The sequence below is a fragment of the Lygodium microphyllum genome, chromosome 2 (genome assembly GCF_053477565.2).
Source record: "Lygodium microphyllum isolate KBCC chromosome 2, Lygodium_microphyllum_v1.1.10, whole genome shotgun sequence".
Taxonomy (NCBI): domain Eukaryota; kingdom Viridiplantae; phylum Streptophyta; class Polypodiopsida; order Schizaeales; family Lygodiaceae; genus Lygodium; species Lygodium microphyllum.
In genome coordinates, this window is record NC_141136.1 from 160,869,517 (window position 1) to 160,881,794 (window position 12,278).

The following is a 12,278-nucleotide window of genomic DNA, read 5'->3' on the forward strand; positions in this document are numbered from 1 at the left end:
ACAAAAGATCTAGAACACTAGTATGGGGTCTAAAGTAAGCATTTTAGATACAAGAAGCTTCTTGTGGCTATAGCATCCCAAAAGCAAGGCTCTCTCTTCAATCTATTTATGAGGGTTCAACAGAGTGCCTCCTAGAGTACCTATAGAATTATAAGAGCCCCAAAAAGCCATAGAGATGTATGGATTGGTTGATAGATACCAATTTCTAGCATATTGGACCTTCTTTTGTTCTTATGCCTTGAGCTCCGATAATATATCCCAAAAGCACTCTACCTCATTAGCTATAAAAGTGCATTGAATTTCCTTTGCAAACAATAGATGCCACCTCAAAACTTCTAGCACTTGTTGTATATTATTCAAAGGCTCTTCTACACTATTATTGCATATGAAAATATCATTAAAAAATGCCAAGAAACGTTTGAAGAAACAACGCTACAATGGTTCATTCATGTCCTCTTGAGACATGCTAGGTTAATAACTAATTAATGTCATCTATACTATTCGTTAAGGAGAGGTGGGGGGCGGGTGCCACGTGGCAGCCCCCCACCTCCCCCACAAAAAAGAAAGAGAATGCAGGGGCAGGTGCCACGCGTCCAGCACCCCCCCCCACAAAAATCGCGCCCGCCTCGACAAGTCTAGGCGCGGAGCGCCTAGTCAAGTTTATCTATACTATTAGTTAAGGAGAGGTGGGGGGTGGTGCCATGTGGCAGCCCCCCACCTCCCCCACAAAAAAGAAAGAGAACGCAGGGGCAGGTGCCACGCGTCCAGCACCCGGCCCCTGCAAAAATCGCACCCGCCCCGGCGAGTCTAGGCGCGGAGCGCCTAGTTTTATATTGAAACAAACCCCTACTAACACTCATGAAAGCTCTCATATCTCATCTTTTAGTTTCATTTTGAAATAGTAGTAACCACCCCTTCGATCTATTTTGGTAAAACCTTTGCTCCATGCAACTCATCTTAGAATACTCTATATTAGGTATGGGAAACCTATTCCAAATGATGGTATGTTGCTTGTGCTAGCACAAATAATTGCGTATAAACTAGAAGAATGTGGCATTGAGGCTTACTTATAGGACTTTGGTTGTGTTTGAGGATGGAGCATCTATACTAGTAGTCTAGACTAGTTTGCATAGTAACTTTTCAAGTTACCAATCACTTGCCACCATTGATACACTATGTGATTGTAGTCTAAACTAGTTTGCATACTAATTCTTCAAGTTACTAATCACTTGACACCATTAACAGACTACGTGATTGTATCCTAAGGAAGGTAGTGTAGCCAAAACTATCATTGCTTAGAAGGTCTAGAATATTAGTGGCATCAACTCTTAGGATTTGTCTGGATTCTACATACTAGTGTTCCTTGTGTGCTTTGCACACATGAAATGTTATGTAGTACAACAACTTTGCTTGCCTCACTTATTCCTTACACACTATATTTCACTTTTCTCATTGTCTCCCTTAACTTCTTCCCCCACACATTGTTTTCACTTTCCTCAACTTTGCACTATAACTTTGCTTCCTTATCTCTCTCTCTCTCTCTCTCTCTCTCTCTCTCTATACCTTTGTCACTGACACTTTCTTTGTGTGTAATTTGAGGTGAAGCGACTTTCTAAGGAAAGCGAAGTTGCCTTCTTTCCCACACATTGTCTTTCATTTTCCCCATCTTTCTTTCTATTTCTCTCAACTTTATTCTTTCTTGCCCTCTCCCTTTCCAAAATTTTCTCTCTATGTTTTTCCTCTCTATCTCTCTCCCTCTAATTTTTTCCATCTCTCTCTCTCTCTTCTCGCCTCTTTGTCTCAATTTTTTTCTTTCTTCTGTCCATATATATATATATATATATATATATCTCCATTCTCTCCCTCCCTCCCTCTCACCCTCTTTTCTATCTCTTCTCACACCTTTCTCTCTTTTTCCCTACAAATCTCTCTCTCTCTCTCTCTCTCTCTCTCTCTCTCTTTTCATTCTCTCCCTCCCTCCCTCTTGCCCTCTTTTCTCCCTCTTGTCACACCTCTCTCCTCCAATTTTTTTTCTTTCTTTTCTCTCTTTTCTCACCTCTCAATTCTCTCCCTATCTCTCCTCCCTCCCTGTAATTTTTGTCTCTCTCTTCTCATCTCTCTTCTCTGAATTCTCTCTCTCTCAACGTTTTCTTTCTTTTCCTTTCCCTCTCTCTAGATTTTTTTAAATTTTCTTTAAATCTCTCTCCATTTTTTGTGTTTCTCTCTCTTCTCACCTCTCTCATTTTTCTTTTTTCTCTCTCTCTCTCTATGTTTCTTACATCTTCTCTCTCTCTCTCTCAATATTTTCTTTATTTTCCCTTCCCTCTCTCTAGAAATTTTTTAATTTTCTTTAAGTCTCTCTCTCTCTCTCTTCAAAATTTCTCTTTCTTTTCTCTCTCTTCTCTCTTCTCTCAATTTTTTCTTTTACATACATACATATGTGTGTGTGTTCCCTTACACTTTGTTCTCTCTCTCTCTCTCTCTCTCTCTCTCTCGCCCCCCCAATGTTTTCATTTGTCCCTCTCGCTCCCCATCTTTTTTCTCTCTTCTCACCCCCTATCTCGCTCAATTTTTTAATTGTCTCCCTCCCTCTCACTTTCTTTTCTCTCTCTTCTCAGCACTCTTTAAAATTTTTATCTTTCTCTCTTCTCACATTCCTCTGTCTCTCTCTTTTCCTTTAGTTTTTCTTTCTTTTCTCTCTCCTCCCTCGCTCTCTCCCCCATTTGCTCTCTAAATTTCCCTCCTCTCCCCCTTTTTCCTCTCTCTTCTTTTCTTTTTCTTCTCTCTCTTTCTCCCTCTCCCTCCTTCCCTCTCTCTCCCCCTCCCTCCCTCCCTCCCTCTCTCTCTCTCTCAATATCTTCATTCTTTCCCCTTCACTCTCTCTAGAAATTTTTAAATTCTCTTTAAATCTCTCTCTACAAATTTTTACATCTCTTCTCACCTCTCTCATTTTTTCTTCTCTTCTCTCTCTATACATTTTTTTTCTCTCTTTGTCTTCTTTCTTTGCCCTTTCTCTCTAGAAGAAATCTTAATTCTCTTTAAATCTCTCTCTCTCTCTCTCTCTCTCTCTCTCTCTCTCTCTCTTTAATTTTTATCTTTATTTTCTCTTTGTACTCACCTCTCTCAAATTTTCTTTCTTCTCTCTCTGTCTCTCTTCCCTTGAACTTTTTCTTTAAATCTCTTTCTTTTAAAAAAAATCCCTTTCTCTCTCTCTCTCTCTCTCCCTCCCTCCCTCCCTCCCTCCCTCCCTCCCTTTTATCTTTATTTTCTCTTTGTACTCACCTCTCTCAAATTTTCTTTCTTCTCTCTCTGTCTCTCTTCCCTTGAACTTTTTCTTTAAATCTCTTTCTTTTAAAAAAAATCTCTTTCTCTCTCTCCCTCCCTCCCTCTCTCCCTCCCTCTCTCTCTCTCTCTCTCTCTCTCTCTCTCTCTCTCTCTCTCTCGTTAAGTTTTTTTCTTGCTCTCTCTTTCACCTCTCCTTGTCGTGATTTTTCCCTTCCTCTTTTTCTCTTTTCTTTCCTCTCAATTCTCTCTCTCTTCCTTCAAATCTCTCTCTCTCTCTATTTGTTTTTCTTGTTTTTCTCTTCCCACCTCTCCTTCTAATGATTTTTTTCCTTGCTCTCTTTCTCTTTTCTTTCCTCTCAAAATTTTTGCTCCCCCCTTCAAATAAATAAATAAATATAAATATAAATATATATACATATATCTCTCTCTCCTAACTTTTTCATTTTTCCCTCCCTCCCTCCCTCTCCCCCTCTTTTCTCTCTCTTCTCAAACCCCCTCTCTGTCTTAATTTTTTCATTCTGCCCTCTCTCTCTCTCTCTCTCGCATGCTTTTCTCTCTCTTCTCACCTCTCCCTCTCTTTGTCTCCCTCTCTTTTTCCCTTTAAGTTTTTTCTTTATTTTATCTCTCTCCCACCATTTGTTGTCTACATTTTACTCCTCTCCCCCTTTTTTCCTCTCTCTCTCTCTCCTCTTTTCTTTTTCTTCGTTCACCTCTTCTCTCCTTTTCTTGTTTTTCTTTTTCTTTTTCTTCTTCTTCTCTCTCTCTCTCTCTCTCTCTCGCTCTCTCTCCCCCTTCAAAATTTTTTCATTCTCTCTCTCTACACACACACACACATGTATATTCAACGTCTCCCTTTCTCCCTCTTGCCTTCTTTTCTCTCTCTTCTCCCCCTCTCTCTCCTTACACATAAAAACCCTAGATTTTTTTCTAAGGAAAATCAATCTCTCTCACTCACTCTAACTCTCTAAAATTTTTTGTTAAGGATCTCTCTCATGTGTCTTACTACTCCTCTAGCCTTTCCACCACTGTGCTACTGTGAGAGAGAGAGAGAGAGAGAGAGAGAGAGAGAGAGAGAGAGAGAGAGAGAGAGAGAGCATTGTTGTGCCAGCTGCCTCTATTATTTTGCTTACTATGGTTGTTGCTTCTCGAGCCTTTCCACCACCTTTACACCAATTGCTTCAGCTCCTCCAGTCGCTGCTGCACTTGCACACACACACACGCATAGAGCACATAATGTTGTTGCTACTCTTGTTGTTGTGCCAGGTTCAGAGAGAGAGAGAGTGGTGCTTGTCATTACTATGCTAGGTGCACACACACACACACACATAGAGCAGAACACTAGTGCTACTCCCACTGTTGTGCTAGGGTGCAAGAGAGAGAGAGGCGCTTACTGCTGCTATGCTAGGTGCACATGTGCGTGCGTGCACACACACACACACCTTGGGACCGCATGTATGCCAACCTCCTCTTTGAAGAAAGACTACAATAGAGAGGGAAAGAGAGAGCTTTGAGAAAAGATGGAAAGCATAAGGGGGAGAAAGATTACTGTAGACTCAAAAGTGAAGCTTTGACTCTCATTAATGAACAACACATGACTTTTTCAATTTGAATTTGGTCTATTTTATTGTGATTTAGTTTGGCTAGGAGGAGAAGGTTCACGAGGCTTTCTAGAAGTTCAAGGCCTTTCGAACGTACAACCAAAATAATATGTAAGTATAGATATAGATATAGATAAAACAACATTGTCGCTAGAATGACCATTGTTTGAAAGGTTTGAATATTAGAGCCATCAACTCTAGGGGAGAATTTCCATGTGGATGAGAAGAGCTTGATTCTACCCTCTATACTTAACATGCTGTAATGAAAGCAATCAACCATGGAATGAAATCTAACTGAAATTGAAAATTAACTAAGCTACAACAAAGAATTAACAAATCTATTGCACCAAGACATCCTCATCATGTATTAATGGTTGGAGATTCAAGAATACATGACGGCCATGGCTGAGTGCTTCATAGGCTAGGAAGAAGCTAACTCCAAGAAAATGGTAAAGCCAAGATTATTGAATGATCAAAAGATGTCTTGCCTTTGGCCTCTAGTCCCTTTTATTCTAACCCTCTTCCAAACTTAAGGGCTGTTCACACATGTACATATAAGCTAAAGCTAAATTTACAAAGGCTGGAATTAATCCAAGGTGCAAACATCAATGTTGTATTTTTCCTTCATGACACATGCCAAGCTAGCATGACCATCATGTAAACTCCACCCTAAGAGGAAAACTTTGGCATTTTTCTTTTGATTTAATTGGTTGACACTAAAAAGGTAGTTTATTTGAAGGCGACATCAATGACAAGGTATTGGTGCAAGGGTGGGGCTTGCTAAATTGGAAGCCCCAACCTCATGGCAATTGTACCCTTGGCTTTATGGCCGTTCCCATTTGCACGATCCACGAATCTAAATATCCTCTTTCTTCGCCAAGGATGAAGTGGTGAATTTATGGCTCTACCCATATCGGAAGCTGGGGTACCAAATAAACATCCTCTTTCGTATGTAAGAGTGTTTTATCCTCTCTCGAATGTAAGAGTTATTCTTTCTTGCATGAACCACAGATCTAAACACTCTCTTTCTTCTCGTACTGATTATCTGTCTGTAAATTGATTACATGTTAAATGTTGGTGCAAGGAGTGCAGGCCTGAGAAATGCCATCTCTCAGGAAACTCATCTCACACTTGAGTGATCCTCGACGGAGGAGAAGGATGAGAAGTAGACCCGGCCTTGTGATATGCCAGTTTTTGAAAACCTTGCTCAGACTGGCTTGGTCTGTGGATGCATCCGGACCCATCGCTGTTACCATCAGCGATCTACTGGAGTTTTGTCAGTCCAAAGCTGCCATCATCAGCCTTCAGTAATTGAAGACGCCTCCGGGACCTGGAACAGTCGACGGAGGCGCCCTTTGTTGGATTCTCTGCTCGACCTCTTTGATTCTGAGTCTGCATCACAGCTGCCTCAGCAGGACATTGCAGCTCACGGTCGTTGCACATGTGGCAAATGCAGTTTAGGTGATGCTGCTTGCATTCACCAAACATCTGGTTTCCATAATCGATGTGTTCGTGAACATGGATTCGATGATGCCAGCACGCGGAGCAATGGTCATCTTCCTAGGTATGGTCACCAAACGTCTGGTTTCGATAATCGATGCGTTCTTGAACATGGATTTGATTATGCCAGCATACGGAGCAATTGTCACTTTCCTAGATGTGGTCTTCATGATGAAATCCAGTCCCTTGCAACTTGCAGTCCTTGCTCCTGCAGCAAACACAGTTTAGGTGAAGCTGCTTGCATTCGCCTTACATCCGGTTTTGATAATCCTTGCATCAGTGAACATGCATTTGACGATGCATGCATTTGCAGTAATGCTTACTTTTCCAGAATTTCTCTTCATGATGAAATCCGGTACCTCTGTGCGCATGGGCATCTCGAACGGGCAATTGACCTCCTCCTCTGCCTGGATGGAAATCACATTCTTCCTACCAACTGCACATATTTGTCATTGTTGAATGCATGCAACAAGGACAAATCAGTTGGTCATGCCAGGCAACTCCATGCACATCTTGCACAACATGGGCTCGAGCTCTCAGCCCTGCTTGGTGACTTCTTGGCAGCAACATTGGCCAAATGTGGCAGTGTTGAAGATGCATGCCGGGTAGCCTTTGCATTACCTTGTCGTACAATCTTTTGCTGGACAGCCCTTATATCTGGTTTTGCAGAATATGGCCAAGGGCAGGAGGCTCTGAAGCTATATCAATGCATGCAAGAGGATGGTGTGGAGCCAGACCAACACACTTTTGTTGGTCTCCTAAAAGCTTGTGGTAGCATGTCTAACCTTGAGGAGGCACATAAGGTACTTGCTGATGCATGGAGTAAGGGCTTCTCCTCAAATATCTTTCTTTGCAACACAGTAATCAGTTTATATGGTAAATATGGAAGCCTTGCTGAGGGTGAGAGTGTATTTAATGGGTTGTTTCATCGAAATAGTGTATCTTGGAATGCGATGCTATCAGCATATGCTGAGCAAGGTGAGGGAAGGCGAGCCTTATTGTTATTTAGGCAGATGCAAGAAGAAGGTGTAGCAGCAAGCCAGCACACATTTGTTTCCATTCTACAAGCTTGCTGTGACCTTATGGAACTATCTGAAGGTAACAGCAGGAAATTTAAAGGTAGTGTTTTGGACGGATATTCAATCAAATTTTTGTGTTCTGACATTAACCATTCATTACATGCTGATGCACAGAGGAAGGGTTTCATGTCTAATATGTTCGTATGTAACAGTCTTGTAAATCTATATGGCAAGTGCAGAAGCTTGTTGGAAGCAGAGCACGTGTTTGTTGGGCTATCTCCACCAGATGTTTTATCGTGGACACTGATGCTATCAGCATATCTTGAAGTTGGTGATGTAGAGAAGGCCTTACAAATGTATAGACAATTGCAAGAAGAAGGTGAGAAACCAAGTGAACACACATTTATTCTTGCCCTTCAATCCTGCAGTGCCCTTATAGAGACTGAAGTTACTCTTGATAAGTGTGGGGAACCAATCAAAGTAGTGTCGTTGGAGATTTGTCAGGCACTGCATGCTGACTCCTGTAGGATGGGTTTTGGTTCTAATGTTTATGTGGGGAGCACCTTTGTCAGTGTATATGGAAAGTGTGGAAATGTAGTCAGAGCAGAGAACATGTTTAAGTTCTTGTCACAACCGGATGCGGCAGCATGGAATGCAATGCTCTCAGCGCGTATTGAACAGGGCCAGTTCGAGAAAGCTTTACAGCTGTATAAAAGAATGCAAGAGGAAAATCATATTATTGATGACATTACACTTGTCTATGCATTGCAAGCCAGCAGTGAAACAGGAAGTTTGGAGATCTGCAGAGAAGTTCATTTCAATACCATTGCTGGTGGATATGATTCAATCCCCTTTATGGCAAACACTCTTATTCATGCTTATGGAAATTGTGCCAGTATGGGTGATGCCGAGGTGGTATTTCATGGACTACACCAGGGTTGTGTTGTGTCATGGAGTGCTTTTGTTGCTGGTTATGCACAAGAAGGAAACTGTTTAGCAAGCCTACAAATGTTTGAGGACATGCAGAGGGCAGGTGTACATCCAGATGACTTTACATTACTATCTTTTCTATCTGCTTGCAGCCGTGCTGGTCTTGTTGTTGAAGGTGTGGAGTGTTTTAATTCGATGGTTAAACATTTTGGCATTGCTCTAAAAACGGAGTACTATGTTATTATTATTGATCTACTGGGCCGTGCAGGGCACTTCAAATGGGTAGAGAAAGTCTTAGAGGAGATGCCAATTGGTGCTGATTTATCTGTTTGGTTGTCTGTACTGGGTATGTGCCGTATACATAGCCTTGTGGAGCTGGGAGAGTATGCCTTTGATCATGCTGTGCAATTACAACCCAAGAGTGCAGCTGCCTATGTTCTGATGGCAAACATCTATGCTGATGCTGGGCTGCTTGAAAGTGTGTACGATGTGGTGAAGTTAAGAGACAGCAGAGGTGCATTTGAAGTGTTGTCAGAGTTTAATAGAATGGTTTAGATTAGGCACTGCTGTCCTTTTGGCCTTTAAAGCTGTGCAGGAAGGTTATTGGAAACCCAATTGCTTAAGTACCAGAAAAGGATTCTGGGGACTTTGATTCTAATGTGGGAAGCTTCTAGAACCTGAACCTTCAATACAAGCATGTGTTGGGTGGTGGAGCCTGTGAGTAAGGATTAGCAGCTAAGGCAGATGGAACTGAGAGAGAGAGAGAGAGAGAGAGCGAGAGAGAGAGAGAGAGAGAGTGTGTGTTCGTGTGTGTGAGTTGTATTGATGTGCTTTAAAGACGCCTCAAAGGCATATAGGAGAGATTCACATCAAATTTTTTAGTTACAATCCAATTTAGGGCGTCATTGGCATGAAAAGAAACCCATGTTAGTGCACCATTAACACAAAAGAGGATCAGCTACTCAAGCCATTAGAGTTACTAAAGACATTCTAATCCAAAAGTATCTTAGTGCTTAGGCTTTCTAAACTCCTCTACAATGACTTTGCCACCTCGATAAACTACCCATTTGCCTTCCTTTTTTGGCTGCCTTCATCTTGGCAATTTTACTTGGGCATGCTTTGAGCTGTGCTAGTGTAAGTTTATCTATGATCCATAGTTTGGTTTCCTTCAAACATTTTGATTGCTTTAATACTTTATGTTCCATTTTTTCAAGCTCCAAAGTATTTGATTTTTTTCCTTCTTTGATGATTTTCTATCGTATACTCCACTTAAAGCCTTCTTCCATAATGGGGTCTCTAACTTGAATGTCTCTTGAACATCCTTGGCGCTCTTCATTCTAGATTCTCGTGTTTCTTCATGCCATGTTTCAAGGTGGCCTCCTAAATGTGTATGGAATTCAATCTTTTTTATAATGTAGTTTCAATAGCTATTGAAAAGATGGTGTTTATCATACCTTGTTGATTTCTCTCCTTGTTTTGATTACCTTTTGTACTTCCTCTTGCACTTTGGTTGTTATTTTCTTGATATCATCTTCAATTTTATTAATTGTGGCAATCTTTGTTGCTAGCTTTTCTCTAGTGTTACCAAGCAAAGGATCACTTTTGTAAGTGAGTCTCTTAAAACCATATTCTTTTGCTTCAAACTCCTTGATGTAAATAATCTTTCCATGGACTTGGTTCTTGATTTGTCTTAGATAATAAAGCCAAAACCACTAAGAAAGTTATTGCGTGCATCTCATTGTAAGGTCATGAGCTTAGGTTTAATCCACACACTTAGGTGTTGCCCTTGCATGAGAGAGAGAGAGAGAGAGAGAGAGAGAGAGAGAGTGAGCACAAAGCTAAATAGATAGATTGATAATAAGTGAGTTATACACAAAGCTTGGGGCCTCAATATATAGGTCTAGGTGTATACCTAAACATCTTTACTATTTATTATTGAAAGGCTTGCTTGGTTGACTCCTAAACTAAGGAAAAAACCCTTGAGCCTATGTAGCATAGGGAGAAGAGCTTTGGTATTTAGGAAATAGTGGGGTTTTTGAAAGGTAATTTAATGATGAAAAGGAAAAAGATGAGTCCATGAAAAGTTGAAAAAAATGTAGTTTTTCTAATAAAAAATGTGAGAAGAAATGATATTTTAGTGGTTGAACATATGCATGCTCTAAAATCATCCACAAATGCACATGTATCATAAAAAGAGGAAAATTTTCAATGAAACAATATTTTAAACATTGAATATATGCATATAATGTGTGCGCATATTTTAAAAATGGCCACAAATGTACATATATTATTAGAACACATAATATATATTCGCATGTAAACATATGAGTGATAAAAAATGGAGAGGGGGGAGAGGTTGGAAGTTTTGATAAAGAGGGGGGGAACTATAAAAGAGAGAAGAGAGAATGTATACAAACTTATAAAACATGCATATGCATGCATGCATATGTATACATGCAAATATATACATCCACACACAAACACATACTTGGACATATACACATATGTGCTTATACATACACGTATGCACCATGCACTCATTGAGGTAAAAAGATTAGACAGTACCCCGAAAAAAATAAGACAAGAAAAATGACGAGAGAAAGAGAGAGGACACATATTTATGAGATCAAACAAATGGAAACATGTACATGTACACATATATGGATATATACACGTGTATATACATGTACACATATGAGGTAAAAAAGATGAGAGAAAGGGGACTCTAGAAAAAGCAAAAAGAAGACGAGAAGAAAATGATGAGAGAGAGAGAGAGAGAAAGAAGAGAGAAAAAAAGTGAGAGTTCAAAAAAAACAGTGAGCTTATGGGATAGACAAAGGGACGTTCGCATATAAATCACAAATATATATACATACACAGTTGGCTTCTTTGTAACTGAACCACCCATGAACCTTCTTTGCCACATGAAATATGTATTAGGATGTAAAGTCTCCTAATTGTTATAGACACCTCTTACACATAGTAATGTGTGTATACATATGGATGTAAATACTAACTAATAAACCTCCCTTGGGTAGTGACTAAATTCATGACACAAAACATAAGGAAAGAAAATATGAGGTCTTACATAAAAAGAGAGTGTCTTAACCCATACAATAAATTTTTGAGACAAGATATACAAGATAGGAAGATATTTACAACCCGAGTTAGAATATAGTGTGTTCTATTAACAACCTCAAGGACTTATAGTTGGGATTGATTTAGAGTTAGATGTGCATGGCTCAAACGCTAATCAAAAGCCAACATGGCTTAAATATACACTGCATGTGGTTAGGAATCCAAACTCAAGTAAATCACTTGAGCTCAATGTAGAGGCCATGAGTACTAGTTATAAATTCCCATGAAAGACAAAACCTCGAAGGAAAGAAATTCAAAAAATATAAATAGTTTAAGATTATATTCGAGTAGATTATCTCATACGATTATTTAATATATAGGTGATGGAAATGTCTTACTAAATGCTTGCACATGGCTAGGGTCCAATTCTAATCATATTTTGATATCGATTACTTGCAATGATTTTGCTAAGCATTGGATACTTAGTAAGCCATTTAATGCTTGATGCTACCAATAATGTAGCAAGATAGACTTGAGTGGACAACAAAAGTAGCATACTACAAAAGGCGCAACCTTGGGCCCTTGAACAACACTTTTGGTGAGTAGCAAGCAAGGCATTACTCCTCTTCTTCAGCTATTGTGGCACTAGAAACAACAAGTAAATATCAATGGTAAACATGGTCTAATATTGTTGTTGATTGGTGGAGCTTGCAAGGAAGGACTAGCAATGAAGGTTAATAACTCCATGGCACAAAGAGAGAGAGAGAGAGAGAGAGAGAGAGAGAGAGAGAGAGAGAGAGAGAGAGAGAGAGAGAGAGAGAGAGAGTGAGAGAGTGAGTGAGAGAGAGAAGAAACTCTTACAAGTTTG

The 12,278-nt window shown here is 40.0% G+C and overlaps 1 protein-coding gene across 2 annotated transcripts; it reads left to right on the top strand.

The window, feature by feature from the left end:
- Nucleotides 1-5,732: 5,732 nt before the first annotated feature.
- LOC148040550 (pentatricopeptide repeat-containing protein At5g39350-like) lies at nucleotides 5,733-9,442 on the top strand. Of its 2 annotated transcripts, none has more exons than XM_087700773.1 (2): nucleotides 5,733-5,862; nucleotides 5,976-9,442. In XM_087700773.1, exon 2 carries the CDS (start codon nucleotides 6,068-6,070, stop codon nucleotides 8,885-8,887), a length of 2,820 nt encoding a protein of 939 aa, XP_087556899.1. In that variant the 5' UTR covers nucleotides 5,733-5,862; nucleotides 5,976-6,067; the 3' UTR covers nucleotides 8,888-9,442. The 2 variants fall into 2 exon arrangements, with proteins under 2 accessions (XP_087556899.1, XP_087556906.1); XM_087700780.1 differs by having other exon boundaries at nucleotides 5,739-5,835.
- The last annotated feature ends 2,836 nt before the right edge of the window (nucleotides 9,443-12,278 follow it).